This window comes from Nomascus leucogenys, chromosome 23, assembly GCF_006542625.1.
Source record: "Nomascus leucogenys isolate Asia chromosome 23, Asia_NLE_v1, whole genome shotgun sequence".
Classification (NCBI taxonomy): domain Eukaryota; kingdom Metazoa; phylum Chordata; class Mammalia; order Primates; family Hylobatidae; genus Nomascus; species Nomascus leucogenys.
Genome location: NC_044403.1, coordinates 34,319,379 through 34,335,062, shown reverse-complemented (window position 1 = coordinate 34,335,062; position 15,684 = coordinate 34,319,379). Strand labels below are relative to the sequence as shown.

Here is a 15,684-nt window from a genome sequence, read left to right as displayed (position 1 = left end):
CACGGCGGGCCCCTCCTGCCAACACGAAGCAGGTCCAGAGACCCCTCCCAACCCCTGCTTCCTCACCCTAGACCCCCTAAGGACACACGCCCAGGATGGGTGACAGGACCGACGGCAGACACACGGACGTTCAGGGCCAGTAGCATCCGCACCTTTATCCGCACTATAGGCTGGGCTGTGCAGAGCGCACCTGGCCCCGGGGACACCACTGTATCACTATAAAACCCAGAGGAAACAAGGAACAAGTGCAAGTCCGGGGAGAGGGGCCACTGTCACGCAGAGAGGTCACTGTTATCAAAACGCTCCTGGTCGTACACTTCAGCCACCACCTTGCGGCCAGCAAACCAGCGGCCATTGAGGGCCTGGATGGCCTTATGAGTCTCGGAGGCTATGGAAAACTCCACAAAGATCTTGACAATGATTTCCGCATCCTCCTCCTCGCCTTGTTTCTCTTGGTAGATGATGACGCGGTTCACGGCCCCGAACTTGCCACACTCCTCTGTCACCTCCCCTTCCAGGTCATCATCGATGTCCTTGGGGTCCACCATGTTGCGCAGAACCATCACTGTAGACTGTGGGGCAGGGCCGAGGGGAAGACAGCTGAGCACTGCGGCCCCGCCCCCCTACCTTCCCCCACCACCACCCCGCCCCTCTGCCTACCTCCTGCTTGCGGAGCAGCTTCTGCATCACCATGTGGCGGGCGCTGCTGCCCGAGATGCTCATGTGCTCCTGCTCGCTCAGCATCTCTGGCCGCTCTGACTCGGGAAACAGCTCCTCTTCTTCCTTCTCCTTCTTGGGCTCCAGGAGACCCAGCGTCGGAGGGCTGGCGAGGATGGGGTTCACCACTCCCACCGAGGGGATGGTGACCGGGATAGGAGGACGTGCTGGGGTCACACCTGCAGGAAAATCAACCAGGTCCATCAGTCACTCCCTACCACCCCCCTTCCCAGAAAGGCACAGAGCTGGCTTGCCCTGGGCTCAGAGGGTTGTGCCCAGACCAACAGGGCCAGGCAGCTGAGGGCAGCGAGCCTAGAGATGCCAGGACAGGAGAGGAGAGGATCTGGTACCACTTAGACTCACCTGTGATGACTCCAGGTGCCTGGGCAGCCATGACAGCCTGGGGCAAAGTGCCCAGGGGCTGGGCCAGGGTCAGTGCTGGGGACACCAGTCCAGGTGTGCCCAGAGTACCCAGCACCGCTGCTCCGGCCACTGCTTCCTGCAACCCAAAAGGTCACCGTGCTCAGTCCCTGGTCTGGCTACTCAAGACCACCTTGGATCAGTCTCCAAGGAATCAGGGGCCGGCCTGCCCACCCTCAAGCTGACACAACTGTGTGGGCCCTCACCTGAGCTGTGATCTTGGCAGTGGCTGCAGCAGCTGCCACAGCAGCGGCAGGTGGGAGGCCTCCAGGCGTGGCTGGTGTGAGTAGGGGCATGGGTGGTGTGACGGCCTTGCCCACCCGCAAGTACTGGCCACCCAGGTCAAAGAGGTTCATGGAGGACACAGCATCTTGGGACGACTGGGCCTTCTCGTACTCTGTGGGCAGGAGCAGCAGTGAGCAGGGCCAGCCCCAGCCTCAGGTGGCCCCCGTCCCGTTCAGCCGCCCCAGCTCACCAATGAAGCCGTAGCCCTTGTGCTTGCCAGTTGTGGGGTCCCGGGCCAGTGTGCAAGACTTGATCTTGCCAAAGGCCTCAAACACACTCTTGATGTCATCGTCTGAGAGGTCCTGGTGCACAGAGGCCACGTAGATGCGGTTGAAGGCCCGTGCCTCCTCAGCCAGCTGGTCTATGATGGGCTGGGCCTGCCCTATGTTGCTGGGTCTGCCCACCTGGGGAAGAGGCGGCAATATGGAAAGACCGGTCAACCCAGGCCCGGCCACAAAAGGCTTCTGTGGAGGGGCAGCCCTGCACGCCTGCGGGAACAAGGCCTTGGCTCCCTGCCTCACCTTGATGTTCCTGCCCCCCAGCATCACCGAGTTCATCTGCTCCAAGGCCAGCTGTGCAGCTTCGGGGACCTCATACTCCACGAAGGCAAAGCCCTAGACACAGGGACACACCTGTCAGGCTGCGTGAGCCCAGGGGTGGGGGCAAGCCCAAAGTGGCCGGGGTGGACCAAGCCTGCTGACCTTGTGCTTCATGGTGACGGAGTCCCAGGACATGTCGATGCTCTTGATGGGGCCAAAGGGGGCAAAGGCCTGGCGGATGGTGTCCTCCCCCAGCTCGTAGTAGATGGAGCCCACATAGACGCGGCACATGATGGCCAGCGCCCGCTGCCGCTGAGCCGCCATCTGCAGCAGGACAGAGGGGAGAGAACCGCTGGCTCGTCAGGGGCGGCAGGAGGCTGGGCAGCCCACTCCCCTCCTGGCCCACCCACTCAGCCCTGCTGTGGGGAGGGCTCCCCACATGACAGGGAGGTGCGGGCTCCATCCCTGCAGTCAGGGTGTGGGGGTCGCAGGACCCCGCCACCCAAAGAAGGAAGGCCAGGCCCAGCAGCAGGACAGGACGCACCCCAGCCCGCCAAGGTCCCAGGCAGACTGCGGCAGCAAAGCCAACAGATGGTCAGGAGGCAGGGCTGTGCGCCCTCCCACCCAGACCACCCCTCCAGTCTGGGGGCCAGGTATCCCAGGCTGGGCTGGGAGATCCTCCCACTGTCCCAGCCAAGGACCACGACAGAAGAGGGAAGGAGGAGCCAACCAAGCTGGAGGGACCCACTGGTTTGGTGGCCAGAAGAGAGGAGGTCAGAAGACAGGGCAGCCACTGCCCAGAAGAGACCCCAGGGGAGGAGCTGAGGAGCCAGATGGGGGCTCCGTGAAGAGAGAACGAGGAGCAGCTGCTCATGCGGGGCCAACTCAGGTGGGGGCTCATGCTGTGCCTTCCCAGTGCCCTGCAACTCCTCACAAAGGAGCTGCCTGGAGCCCGTGCCCGCAGCCGAGAGAGCGGGCCCAGGTGAGACCACTGGCCTGGCCCCCGGGGGCACCATGAGGTAGCAGAGACCCTACGAGAAGCCCCCAGGCTCCTTAGAGCTGGTGACAGGCCTGGCCGGTCCAGGGCCTTGGCTGTGAGCTTGGCTATTGCGCTGAGGGACCTCCCCACACCCTCAGGGATGGGTTCTCGCCCCTGCCACCTCACAGGAGATGTGCCAGGCACAGGACTTCCAGAGCCACACGCAGTGGGCCACAGGGAGACTGTGGGCCAGGGCAGGCAAAGCAGACAGCTGGAGCCAGGCCCTGCCCCTCTCCACAAAACGCCTTGTGGCCAGAAACCAGTTTCCCTCTTTAGACATCAGCTGGCCTAATGCAGGCCTAACCTCCCCATCCTGTGGAGAGGGGCCTGGAAGCATCTCTCCACATTAAGGGACTTCCCAACATGAGACATCTTCCTTCAAACTAGGCATTCCCTGAAAACAAGACTGTGTTCTCCTCAAACTGGGCCCCCTGACAGACCTCAGGCTCCCCACTCAGAGCAAGGCCCCCCCAAAGGTGGAATCACATCCCCCTCACTCAGCAAGCTCCCCAGACACGAGACCAGGCCTGTCCCTCAGGTCATGGTTCCCCCAAGACAGGGCCGTATCTCCTTTTCAGTGTGGGGCCCCACCCCCAGGCGGGCCAAGAGCTCTCTCCCTGACCAGACCCCCAGCCCGGGCTCCCATTCAGATGCTTCCCAGAGAGAATGAGGCGTGTGGTGCCCCATGGGAGCCACACACAGGGATGACCCCTCTGAACAGAGGCTCCCAGAGAAGGGGCCACATCTTCCCCTCAGGATCCCCGAGATGGGACCTGGCCTCCTCCTGAGCCTGCCTCTGGGGGAAGGGAGGGGCACCTCCTTCCCAGACTCCTCTGCCAACCACAGCCAAGGCCATAGCCGTGGCCCCTGCCTCCTCCGCCCTGGCTGCGTGGCCTCTGCCCCTTGCTGATAGCCAGGCACAAGGCCCTGCTCGCCCTTCCCTTGCTTGCTTGGGTCCCCCCACCCCCACCCCATCCAACCATCCTCCCTCCAGGGTCTGATGGGGCCATGAGTTAGGACCCCTCTCTCCTCAGGGGCCTGACCCCAACCCAAGAGCCAGGCAGCCTGGAGACTGACGGGGCTGGAGGCCGTGGGCGCACCCCGTGCGTGCAGGCGGCGTGGGCGCAGACGGGCCTGGTGCCGGCAGCTACCCGCCCTGGCCGGCTGCCCTCCGCAGTTACCTGGCCGATTAGTTTTAAGGTGGGCCCTCAGAGCAGATGGAGGCCTCCCCAGGGGCGGTCCCGGGTGGGTGCCCACACCACTGGCCCCACCACGCCTGGCGCTCTGCTGCGCTCGTCCAGAGCTGGCGGGCAGGGCCGGCCAGGGGAGCAAGGTCCCCAGCACGTGGGCTGCACTGCCCCCCTCTAGCCCTGACTAAGGACATGAGCCCCGGAAGAAGTGAGCATTTCTATTGACCGATTGCAAAGGTGAGAGAGGATCTCCAAAGCCCATTGTCACTGCTGCCATCTGAAAGACAGTAAAGACAGAGTTCAGTCTGTTGGAGCCGAGCAGTCTCCCGCTCTCGTCAACACCTCACGCAGACAGCGGCAAGGCCCGGAGTCCCCGCCCTGCCAGGGAGGCCGCCTGCCTTCCCACACTGCCGGCCGCCGGCACCTGCCCAGGGGGGCCGCAGCGCCCCATGTGCCCCGCCCTGCAGCCTTGCAGCTGGGCCGGCCGGCTGGGGCAGAAAGGAAGGGAGGGAGGGAGGAAGGGAGGGAGGGAGGAGGGCAGTGGAGCACAGTGAACGGCCAGGACATCTCCTGGCAGCGTGAATGTCTGAGGGCTGGGCGGGGGCGGGGGGGGGGTGAGGCTCGAGGCCCAGGAACCTGTTGGCCTCACACCGGCCTCTTCCCACAAAGGTATCGCAGCCTCCGGCCACAGGCCTAGAGCAGGGCCCCAGGGGAGGTGCCTCCAGACTGTCCCCTCAGTCCTGGGGCTGAGCCCAGGTGGTCTGGACTCACTGCAGGGGTGAGGGCCTGAGCAGTCTTATCCAGGCCACGGGGGCAGGGAGGCCCACACCCTGCACGCTGCCACCATCGGCTGTGCACAGCTGGGGCAGGGAGCAGGGGAGAGACCAGAGGCCACAGTGTGAAGACCAGGAAGGGGAAAAGGGTAGAGCTATAGCCAAGCAGCCAAGAAAGGGGCTGCGGTGCTTTAGGGGCTCCAGCGAGCAACAGGTGGGAAAGGCTGGGCCACTCGTGCCTCAGAGAGGACCCCGGGGGTCCCGAGCATGAGTCTTTGAGAATCGGAGCACTGTAACAGCTTGCGGGGACGGCCGCAGGCACCGGAGGAGGAAGAGCGTGAAGAGGAGGAGATGGTGGCGGTGGTGGGGAGGGCGGTGGAGGCTCTGGCCGGGGCTCACCTGCAGGTTGGTGAGCTGCTGCTGCTGGTGCGCGATGGTCTGCTTCACCAGCACGCTCTTGATGCTCTGCTCCATGGCGTACTTCTTGGCCTGAGAGAGGCGGCAGTGAGGAGCACTGGGGGCCCAGCCCATGGGAGACAGGCCTGCCCCACACCCTGCCCCTGCCCCTGCCCCCAGTTGACTGTCCCACACCTGCAGTGCCCTGGGAGGTCCGTGCTCACCTTCTGAAGGGCCTCCTGCTGCTCGGGCGTCAGAGGAGGCAGCCCCAGCTTGGCGGCTGTGCTCTGCCCGTTCTCCATCTTGATGGAGTCTGTGCCCTGGTAGGGGAGCAGGGGAATCCGTCAGCAGCAAGTTCAAGTTCTCCTTCACGCGGCCCCAGGAGTGCCACCCCACCTGTCTCCCAAACACTGCACATGGGCTCTGGCCCAGCCCCTTCCCAGAGAGACAGGACCCTAGCACAGACTGTCCCCTGCCTGGCCTGAGGCCAGCCCTTCTGACATTGCTGTCCCCAGCCCAGGCCACTGTCTCCCCCGGGACCCATGGGGTAGAACACAGAATGAGGCAGGCAGGTGCCCTGGAGGCCCTGGGCCAACCCGAGCAGTTGTGGGGCCCAGGCCACAGTGGCCTCCTCGGGAACCACCAAGATAAACAGCTGGAGGCAGGAAAGGGGTCCAGCCCCTTGTTGTCAGTCTGACCCCAGAGCTGCTATCACATGCCCTGCAGGAGAGCCAGCCTCAGCTGTCCTCCAAGGCAGGAGAAAAGGGCCACGGCTCTCTGGACGTTCTGGGACTCCTTGCTCCCAGGCTCCTCCTCGCAGTCCCTGCCACAGACACAGGCTCAGCTACCCTGGAGTTTCAAGGGGCCCAACCAAGGAGCAAATACAAGGGCCTCTCTCCCAACAGTGCTTCCCCCCCGGTCCCTGCAGGCACTGTGCACACCTCCCAGAGAACACAGGCCTCTCTCGGGCCACACGAGCCCTGCAGAGGGCTCCAGCTCACTTCCACACACTCTTGCATGGGCTGTACCTGGCCCACTGGGAGAAGCCAGGAGCAGACCCACTGGCACCCTAGCCAGGTGGGCTGGGGACCAAGAGCCCTTGGGCAGTCACAGCCACTGCAGACCCAAGCTGATGCCAACCAGGATTATGTTTACGTCCCTTCTGTCAAAATCCATCCCTAAGCTTTTTGCAGAGGGAAGAACGCAGCTGTGTGAGCAGGGAGGCATGGCCAGCAGGCCCATCAGAGTGTGGGGTGGGCAGACAGCATGCCTGCACCTGTCCTCCAGCTCAGCAAGCACAAAGATCACTGGCCCACCAACCGGGCCCTCCCAGACTTCCAGACACAGCCTTGAGGGACAGCAGAGAAGAGAGAAGGGTCCCCAGCACAGAAGGGATGAGCAAGGACAGAGGGACACAGGAGGCAGGAAGGGACAGGCTGGCTCAAGCCCCCAAAACCCCCTCCTGCCTGCCAAGTGCTAGGATAGTGGCCCAGACTCAAAGGGCAGGAAGCCCTGGAGACCCCTCCCCAGGCAACTAGAGTCCCAACCAGTCCCTGAAGGTCAAAGGCTGGCTGTGGGTGGCACCAGGTGCCCCAGTCCGGCTCACACTAGGCCTGTCCTCACCACCCTCACAGCTGGCCCCAAGCCCATTCCTCCTTAGTGGGAAAGAGGGCCCAAGAGCCAGAGGCTGGGACTTGAGAGCAGGCTGTCACCATGGTAATCAATGCCAACCCCCTCAGCCCCCAGACACTTTTCAATCTCCTCTTTGTCTTGGTAAACAAAAGGCCCTTCTCCCACCAACCAATGGCCGACTGGGCGCCAGCCAAGGGCCAGGGAGCACCAGCCCCCACATCTCCCAGGATCCAGGCTGCATACCATGTCCCAGTCCCACCCCCTGAGTGTGCCTGGGGAACCAAGAGGAGGGCCCAGCCCCAAGAGGCCGCCAGGCCACCTTGCTGAGGCCCCGCTGGAATGCTCTGGAGGCAGGCGCTACCATGGAGAAGCACAAAGAACCCACTACCCAGCCACAGGCCCAGCTCCACCTCCGAGAGGATCTGCTCCCAAGGCTGGGCCATCGAACAGACCAAGACCCACCCGCACCCACTCTGGAGCCTGGGGCCGAAAAAAGATGGGGAGGGCTGAGTCCCAGCCAGACCTGTGCTTTGATTTGCGCATTGCTTCATTGTTTTGTTTAAATTAAAACACAGAGGTCTGAAATGAAATCTGTACTTCTGGCTCCTAAAGCGCTGCACGTTCTGGAAACCTTGGCCCACCCTTCCTGCAAGACGCTGATGCCTAAGAACCCCTGAGCTCCAGGCCCCGGCGTCCCCGCCCAGCCAGATTGTCAACAGCCCCCGCCTGGTGCTTGGAGCAGGGCAGATGCAGAGGGCAAAGGCCAGCTCAGTGGCTGGGTGGGGAAGGTGCAGGGCTGGCACAGGGAGAGGGCCGTGGTCCTGAAGGCAGTTGTCTGCCCAGAGGCAGAAAGGGTTCCTGAGGTTCCTCCCGCCCCACCCCCAGCCAGCCCTCTCTGGGCCCAGGGACGCACAGGCAGGCGGGCGGGCGGGCAGGCGGGAGGGCCTGAGGGAGAGGATGCTTAAGGTCAGTACCTGTGGAGGTTTCCATTTGTCTCCCGCTGCCACCACTGCCGCCGCCGCCGCCGGCTCGGACCCCCCTCCTTGTTGGCCATTGACCTGCTGCAGGCAGGAAGGAGATGTTGTAATGGACAGGCACACCACCCCACCGCCCAGGCCTGCTCTCCTCCCGAGCTAAGGGCTGAGCTCCTCACAGATAAGCAAGGGAGGCCGGGCAGGGAGGCATTCCTGACACGACCCCTGCAGCCCAAACTGCCCTCTCTTCACACCCATCAGCATGCCCAGGGACCTGGTCAGAAGCAGAGCAGAGCCTGGGCTGGGCCAGGGCTGCCAGCGAGTCCCAGTGGGGACGGGGAGGAGAGTAGAGAGAGCTGTGCTCCTGCCCCAGGCCAAAGAAAGACATCCTCTCCTGCCGGCAGGCTGGACAGCCAAAGGAACCGGCTGGGTGTCCCCCATGCCCTCCTGAGGCAGGTGCCTTCCTGGCAACCTGTACACACCTTGGCCAGCCCACAACTCAGCCCCAGCCCCAGTGCCTTCCACAGGCTCTGGCCAAGCCCAGGTCCCAGTTCTCTCCTGAAGGCACTTTTAAGCAGCATGGTGGGCAGGGGTCTGGATGCGCAGGCCTCCCTTCCCTGGCAACAGAACCATCCAGAGCTGTCTCGCAGGAGGATGGCCAAGAGCTTGGCCCTCTGCACTCGGTAAGACCCACACCTGAGGGGGCACAGGAAGGAGGAGCAGCTCCACAGTGGTCTTGAGGGATGGCAGGGCAAGGACAGGCCACGGGCAGGAGATGGTGGAAGGGCCTTGAGACCTACTCTACCTTCTCAGAGGCTGCACAACGAGAACCAAGGCAGCATGCAGTCACCCCGCTCCCAGCTCAAGGAGGAGACCCACAATATCTAAAGACAGAAGAGATCAGTGTGCCCACCCTTGGAGCCATGTGTGCAAAGCCAGAGGCTGGGCTGACCCACCAGAGTGTCCCAGGTCCTGCAGCCTCCAGGGAAGGAGCACCACCACCAGCCCAGCTGCACTGGGGAAGGCCAACCCAGCCTGTGCCTGGAGCTGCTCCCGATGCTGCCGACATGGGTGTGCTCTAGCTGCCCAACTCAGCCCCACGCTGCCTAGACACTGCACCCCGGAGAGAGTGAAAGGAAACAAGGGCCCCTCCCACCGCATGCACAGCCAGAGCAGAGGCTGCCTCTTTTTTTTTTTTTCTGAGACAGGGTCTGCCTCTGTTGCCCAGACTGGAGTGCGGTGGTGCAACCACGGCTCACTGCAACCTCTGCCTCCTGGGACCACAGGCACGCGCCACCACACCTGGCTAATTATTGTATTTTTGGTAGAGATGGGGGTCTCCATGTTGCCCAAGCTGGTCTCAAACAATCCACCTATCTCAACCTCCAAAGTGCTGGTACTACAGGCGTGGACCACCGTGCCCAGCCAAGGCTGCCTCTCACTGCCCACAGCAAGAGATCACTTCACAACCAGTCTCCAGATACCCATGAACAGGGTGAAATGAGGGGCACTTTTGTAACTTCCTGCTCCCCCAGATCACTGCACTAACCCACAAGTGAACCACAACAGTGTTGACAGTGGGATGTGGCTCAGAAACACTTTTTCCTGGGAAAAGCTGGGCCACTGGTGCATTCTACACAGGACACCCCACGCCATTCCTGGCAGATGGAAGTTCCCAGCTGCATGGAGCTTAGAGTTCTGTGCTAACCAGACGCTGGGAGAGCTTGGAGGAAATTGGTGTTTACAGTCGCAACTAGTCACGTACTGCCATCTTTAGGCAATGAAAATGGCATCTTTATGGTCAGGATGCCCCTCAGCACCAGGCAGCAGTGCTTGGAAGGATGGGAAGCCCCTCTGAGGGGCGGCACAACAGAGAGGCTCTGGGGTGCCAACTCTGGGATTGCCTTTCCTCAGCCCAGAGTGAAGAGGAGTATTTCCAACAGAAAACAAGAAGAGCAATGTAGGGGCTGGGCGTGGTGGCTCACACCTGTAACTCCAGCACTTTGGGAGACAGATGTAGCACTTGAGACCAGCCTGGACAACACAGCAAGACGCTGTCTCTATGGAAAAAAAAGTTTTTTTAAAGTAATGTGGCCAGACGCAGTGGCTCACGCCTGTAATCCCAGCACTTTGGGAGGCCAAGGCAGGTGGATTGCTTGAGGTCAGGAGTTGGAGACCAGCCTGGCCAACATGGTGAAACTCCATCTCTACCAAAAATACAAAAATTAGCTGGGCGTGGTGGTGGGCGCCTGTAATCCCAGCTACTTGGGCAGCTGAGGTGCTACCATGAATTGCCTGAACCCAGGAGGCAGAGGTTGCAGTGAGCTGGGATCACCCCACTGCACTCCAGCCTGGGCGATAAAGCAAAACTCTGTCTCACACACACAAAAAAAAAAAAGAAAAAAAAGTAATGTGGAGCGAATGACTGAAGGTCCCAAGGTCTCAAGCCTTCAGGCTCCTCAGCTGCGAATGGGGACGGCCTGTCTCCTAGGGCTACTGCGAAGATTCAGTGAAATCCCGACACCCCCCCAACCCCACAACCTGCAGTCCCTGCACATGGAAAGCAGCAAAGCAAGCCACAGGTTCCAGCACTCATCAGTATTGTTAACAACATCCAGTGTCAGATACCCAGGGCAGAGCTGGCTGCAGGACACTGCCTTCTATCTGTCAGTTCCCTTCGCACAATGAACACTGCTTACTGCATGCCCAGGCTCCACGCTGAGTGCTGCAGAGGCAGCAGAAATGAGACGAGAAAGACGTCTCTCTCAGTAGCCTGGTGTCAGCTGCCAGCAAAGAATGCCAAAATCAAAGATGACTTCTGTGGTTTACCAGCACTACGAAGAAAGCACAGGATAAGAAAGGAGTAGCTATGAGGTGTGCCAGGCCATGGCAGCCAGGGGCCTCTCTATGAGGTGACATTGCAGGCTGGGGCCTACAGAAGAAAGCAACTGGGACCCCAAGGGTGATGACCCCAAATGAGAGCTGGTCCAGCTGTTAGTGAAGAGAAGAACGGAGCCACGCGCCAAAGTGAAAAGATGCATCCAGAAGACCTACCCTTGCTGCAAAGAGGCAGCCGGCCTCATTCTGCAGCCACCAGGCAGAAGGCATGCCCACGGGAGGGGAGGCCCTTCTGCATCTTCTGGCTTCCTTCCCCACCAGGCCACTGTCAGCCAAGTTCAGCTGCTCCATTCAACCTCCCATGAGAGCTGAAGCAGCATGAGACAGGGGACAGGCTCTCATCACTGTGCCCAACCAGGACGGTGGGGAACAGATAACCGTTCTAGAAGCCTTTCCATCCCAATGATTAAAAGAGGAATGGGTTAGACTACAGGCTACAGCTCACTCCTGGAGTCTGATGCAAGCCTGAACCCTGACAACAAAAAAACATGTATTAAACCCAACAGAATTTGGATGGCAACAAACACCCCAACAGAGAACCCGTTGATGGGGTCAGTTATGGCCCACATCCAACTCAACAATGACACCACCTATCTGGCACCACGCCACAGCAGACCTGAGCCCCCATTTAACCCTCATGAGCACAGGGCGCTGTTCTGCGGGTGCTTGGGGAGTGATGCATCCACTCTCCTCCTCCACCTTCCCGTGTCCAGTCCTTGTCTCTGAGCCTCCTCCTCCTTCACCATCAACTCTCTGACTGCTGCCAGACTAGGTCGTCAACCCTTACCTCCTTTCTCTCTGGAGTGCCCCTCAAAGGTCACTTACTCCTGTGGCTTCAAGAGAAAGGACATGGTAGAAAGAGTGGAGTTAGCCAGCCCTGTGAATCACACACTAGGCTGCCCTCACAAGCTAGGTATCTTGTGCAAATGCTTCTCTCCCCCTAGGAACTGGTTTCTGCCTCAGTGGGACATGGGACTAGCCCACCCGCTGGGGGCCTGGCAGTGGCAGTCTAAAGACACTCCCTGGTCCTGTCAGTCCAGCCTTCAGCCATTTGCCCAAGTCGTCTTCTCAAACAGACCTTATCCCATCCTGCTGGGTGTGGGCTGGGGGGAGGGTGACAAGTAATACAGGGATAAACTGTGGCTGAGAAAGATCCAAAAGGGGATTAGGTCCTATAAGCTAAATAGTGAGGAGGAAAGACCAGACTTCATCGCGCATGTCTTGTGTGCATGGGTGTTCTCCCTCTACGTTAATAACGCCTGCCCTGCCCGGGGAGGTGGGCACTGAGTAGAGCAGGGGGCGACTCACTCCTCTGGATGCCCACGCAGCTCCCTACGGCGCCCAGCAAATGGCACTCTGGGTGGGAACTGGTTTCTGGTGGGGACTAGACCTCCAACTGCCTGTCTGGTTCCCCACTGCCTCCCCAAATCCTCCCTACTGGAGCTTGGGACAATGCGGATTTCTCAAAACACGTAGGATGAGAGCGCACGTCCTTCCTTCCCAAGCGGAGACAAGAGAATGGAGATAACCAGATCCCTGTACAGCACCGGAGAACGAATTCACAGCTGCAGGCGTAGTGAGCCAAGGACACCCCACGCTCTGAGCTGCAGACCCCTTTCTACAGGTCCCGTCCCCTTCTGATCCCATCAACCCGAAGGCCCACGCATCACCCCCAGGACCCCGCTTCCGTCCTGACCACGGCGCACACCCCCGTCGGCAAAGGGAGGACGACGACCCCCGCTTGCCGGACCTAGCGGACAGGAACGCGACCCCGCCAGGATCGCCCTCAAGGGCCACACGCCGCGCCCAGGCCCCCGCCCCGCCCCGCCGGAAGCTGGGGTCCGCAGGCCGGAAGCCGAGGCCGCGAGCCGGCCGCCGGCGCGCGCCCGCCCCGCCCCCGCCTCACGCGACCCACGGACACAAGGGAGTCCGCGCGGGACCTGGGAAGACCGCCGCGTTCTTGAGAGGCCCTCCGCGCCCAGGCTGGGCCGACGACCCGGCCCCGCAAGCAGAGGGCCGCCCGCGGTCATGGGGGGCTCACTTACGAGAGCTATGGTCGCCGTCGCCATCTTGCGTCCGTCGCGGCCGCCGCGCGCGCCACCCACTCTTGCTCCTTCTGCTGTCTCGCGCGATCTGGGCGCCAGCGCACGGAACTCTCGCGGGGAAGGAAGTAACGCGCTTCCGGGGCGGGGAGGAATGGTTAACGCCCCCGGGAGGGGCGACGGAAGGGGCGTGCTTTTGGCTGGGCGAGGGGCGTGGCCCGCGCACCTTGGGCGTCTGGGGGCGTGCGCCGTGGGACTCGAGTCTGGCGTATCTCTCTGCGTGGCCGACGCGGGCGCGCGTAGTACCCTTCGCCGCCCCTCGCCCTTGCGGCCACTGCTACGCTTCTTTTCTCTGCCTTTTTTGGAGAAAACGCCGTCGCGGGCGTCGTCCAGAAGCTCTCCCTCAGGAGGCAGGGGAAAGAGCGGGGCCCTCCTGGGCTGGAGGAGTCTCAGGTGATGAAAGGCCCGCGTTTCAGGCTCACGTCGTGAGATGCGTCGTCCCCGCGTCGCGACATCCTTGGGGCCGGGAGGCCTTGTTCAATTGGCAGCCTTTTCTCCTTCCAGGGAACCGATGACCGTAGGTTGGCAGACATCAGTCGCTAGGCCCGCAGCCCGCAGGCCCCCTTAGTCCCTGAACTGGCTTTCATGGCCCAAGGTGTCTATCAGTATTGCTGGGAAAGCTGCCTGTCCTGGACGTTTGCCATCTGCTGCACGCAGTCCCGAGACCCCAACTTGGTCATCCGAAGAAGCCACATCTGTAAGCTCAGGCACTGTCAGCTGCCTGAGGCCACAAGGCATCGCGGGCAGGCCTCCTTTCGACCCTGGGAACGTTTAGAATTTAATACAGACACCTCTACTTAAATAGGGCAGAATATTCCCCGCCTGCCTCCTGAAACCCTCTGAAATTATAGGAAAGGGGTTTTATAAAGACAAACCCTGCAAGGTCAAAGAGCTGGGATATTGTAGAGCTGGAGGAAGGCAGACAGCGAGAGCTACTCCAGCCCACCCGGCTATGGAGGCCTGTGTCTGAGGGTCGTGGGTGAAAGCACAGCTACAGAAAGGAAACCGCAGACCTCTGTCCCTACCCACCAGGGCTGGCAGGCACTGCAGTGTCAGAGACGTGAACTCCAGGAGAGGAGCTCTGAGGCCCTGCTCAAGCAAGGCCCTGTCTGAAAGCCTGGGAGTGAGACTCTGGGTCCTACCCCTGCCTCCACCCCTGGGCTGGGTCTGACCACCGCATGCCATCAGGCTTCTCAGAGAGGAGGGCTCCTCTCTGCAGCAGCTCCTAGCTCAAAAGAAAAGACTGGCAGGGCAGCTAGGGGCAGAGTGTTGCCCAGTAGAATGGCCCAGCCAGATCCCTGGCCTTGAAGCTCACCAGGTCATAAGCCCCAGCCACTAAAAGCATCTCACTCTTAAATGCAACTGGACAGCCCAGGATCACCAGACACCTGAGAAAGAAGAAAAGGGACTCAAAAGGAACAGAGACAATAAAGGAAGCCGAAGAAAAATGAAAACTAAAATGCCATTCTCAGAGATATTACAGTCAATAAAAAGGAACTGGGGGCTATAGAGAAAGAAACCTTGGGATGAGAAAGAGCTCTTAGAAATAAAACGTGAGGGGAAAGTGAGCAATTCAATAGGCTTTTAAGATGAAGTCTTCCAGAATGTATAATGACAGAACCAGATAGCTGGAAAACAGAATAGCAGTAACACAGGTGGGTGCTCTCAGGACCGCCCTGGCACACAAGGCCTCCACAATGGAGGGGGTGGATGGGACCCCCTCCAGACCCCTGGGGGCTGGTCTGCCACCACCACCAGGGGAAGCCACAGGCACCACCCTCTGGGGACAGCTTCCCTTGGCAATAACGTGCACGCAGGATGCATGGTGCCCAGCACTGTTCTTACACACATTGACTGATGGGATCCTCACAACCCAGTGCTATGCAATGGATACAGCTGTTATCCCCATTTTTACTGATGGGCAACATCACAAGGCAGGGAGCAGCAGTAGAATGGCTCCAGAGCCTGTGTTCTTGCCACCACGACTGCATGTCAAAAGAGAAGTCCAGGTCAGGCACAGTGGCTCATGCCGGCCTTCCCAGCACTTCAGGAGGCTGAGGCAGGAGGATCACTTGGGCCCAGGGGTTCAAGACCAGCTTGAGCAATATAGTGAGGCCACGTCTCTACAAAAAATAATTTTAAAAAACCAGGTGGGCATGGTGGCACACGCCTGTACTCCTAGCTACTAGAGAGGCTAAGGTGGGAGGATTGCTGGAGCCCAGAAGGTGGAGGTTGCAGTGCCCTGTGATCACACCACTGCACTCCAGCCTGGGTGACAGAGCCAGACCCTGTCTCAAAAAAACAAAAAACAAAAACTCAAAAAACAGAAGTCTAACATCTAAATAAATTGTCCAGAAAATAAGGAAATGAGAGAAATCAACAAAGAGATAAATCAAGAAAATTTCCTAGAACCAAACAGTCATGTTTTCTGAACAATCGGTGAAAGGGAAGTTGTATATCAAGACACATCATTGAGAATTGCCAAAGTAATGGGGCAAAGAAAAAGAAGAGATCATAGGTAAAGAGTCAGAATTCAGAAAGGCACAAGAGTTCTTGGAACTAGAAGAAAATGACACAATACCCTCGAAATCCTGGGAATAAATGATTTTCAACCAAGCCAAGCTTTTTGTAACTAGTCACACTGTCAAGCATTTGTGAGGTTAGCATAAAGACAAACAGGTAAAGACTCCGCAACTTGCTATGCGCCCTCTCAGGAAAC

The 15,684-nt window shown here is 60.1% G+C and overlaps 1 protein-coding gene across 11 annotated transcripts; it reads right to left on the bottom strand.

Moving 5' to 3' along the window:
• Positions 1-129: 129 nt before the first annotated feature.
• PUF60 (poly(U) binding splicing factor 60) lies at positions 130-15,016 on the bottom strand. Of its 11 annotated transcripts, none has more exons than XM_004090825.3 (12): positions 12,909-15,016; positions 7,966-8,052; positions 5,584-5,679; positions 5,363-5,452; positions 4,417-4,467; positions 2,124-2,285; positions 1,944-2,036; positions 1,613-1,826; positions 1,344-1,534; positions 1,081-1,216; positions 661-896; positions 130-572 (listed from the first exon to the last, which is right to left on the bottom strand). In XM_004090825.3, the coding sequence occupies exons 1-12, from the start codon at positions 12,930-12,932 to the stop codon at positions 273-275; spliced, it is 1,680 nt and encodes a 559-aa protein (XP_004090873.1). In that variant the 5' UTR covers positions 12,933-15,016; the 3' UTR covers positions 130-272. The 11 variants fall into 11 exon arrangements, with proteins under 11 accessions (XP_004090873.1, XP_012363583.1, XP_004090875.1 ...); XM_012508129.2 differs by having other exon boundaries at positions 7,966-8,049; positions 12,909-12,975; XM_004090827.3 differs by lacking the exon at positions 12,909-15,016 and adding an exon at positions 12,614-12,713.
• Between the last annotated feature and the right edge of the window lie 668 nt (positions 15,017-15,684).

Excerpts from the sequence above, each read along its gene's own strand:
- PUF60 (XM_030804486.1), bottom strand. The coding sequence starts at position 11,154 with ATGGAGCAGCTGAACTTGGCTGACAGTGGCCTGGTGGGGAAGGAAGCC. Across the intron at positions 1,827-1,943 it reads TGGGGGGCAGGAACATCAAG|GTGGGCAGACCCAGCAACAT; the intron begins GTGAGGCAGGGA and ends CCTCTTCCCCAG. Across the intron at positions 1,535-1,612 it reads CAAGGGCTACGGCTTCATTG|AGTACGAGAAGGCCCAGTCG; the intron begins GTGAGCTGGGGC and ends TCCTGCCCACAG.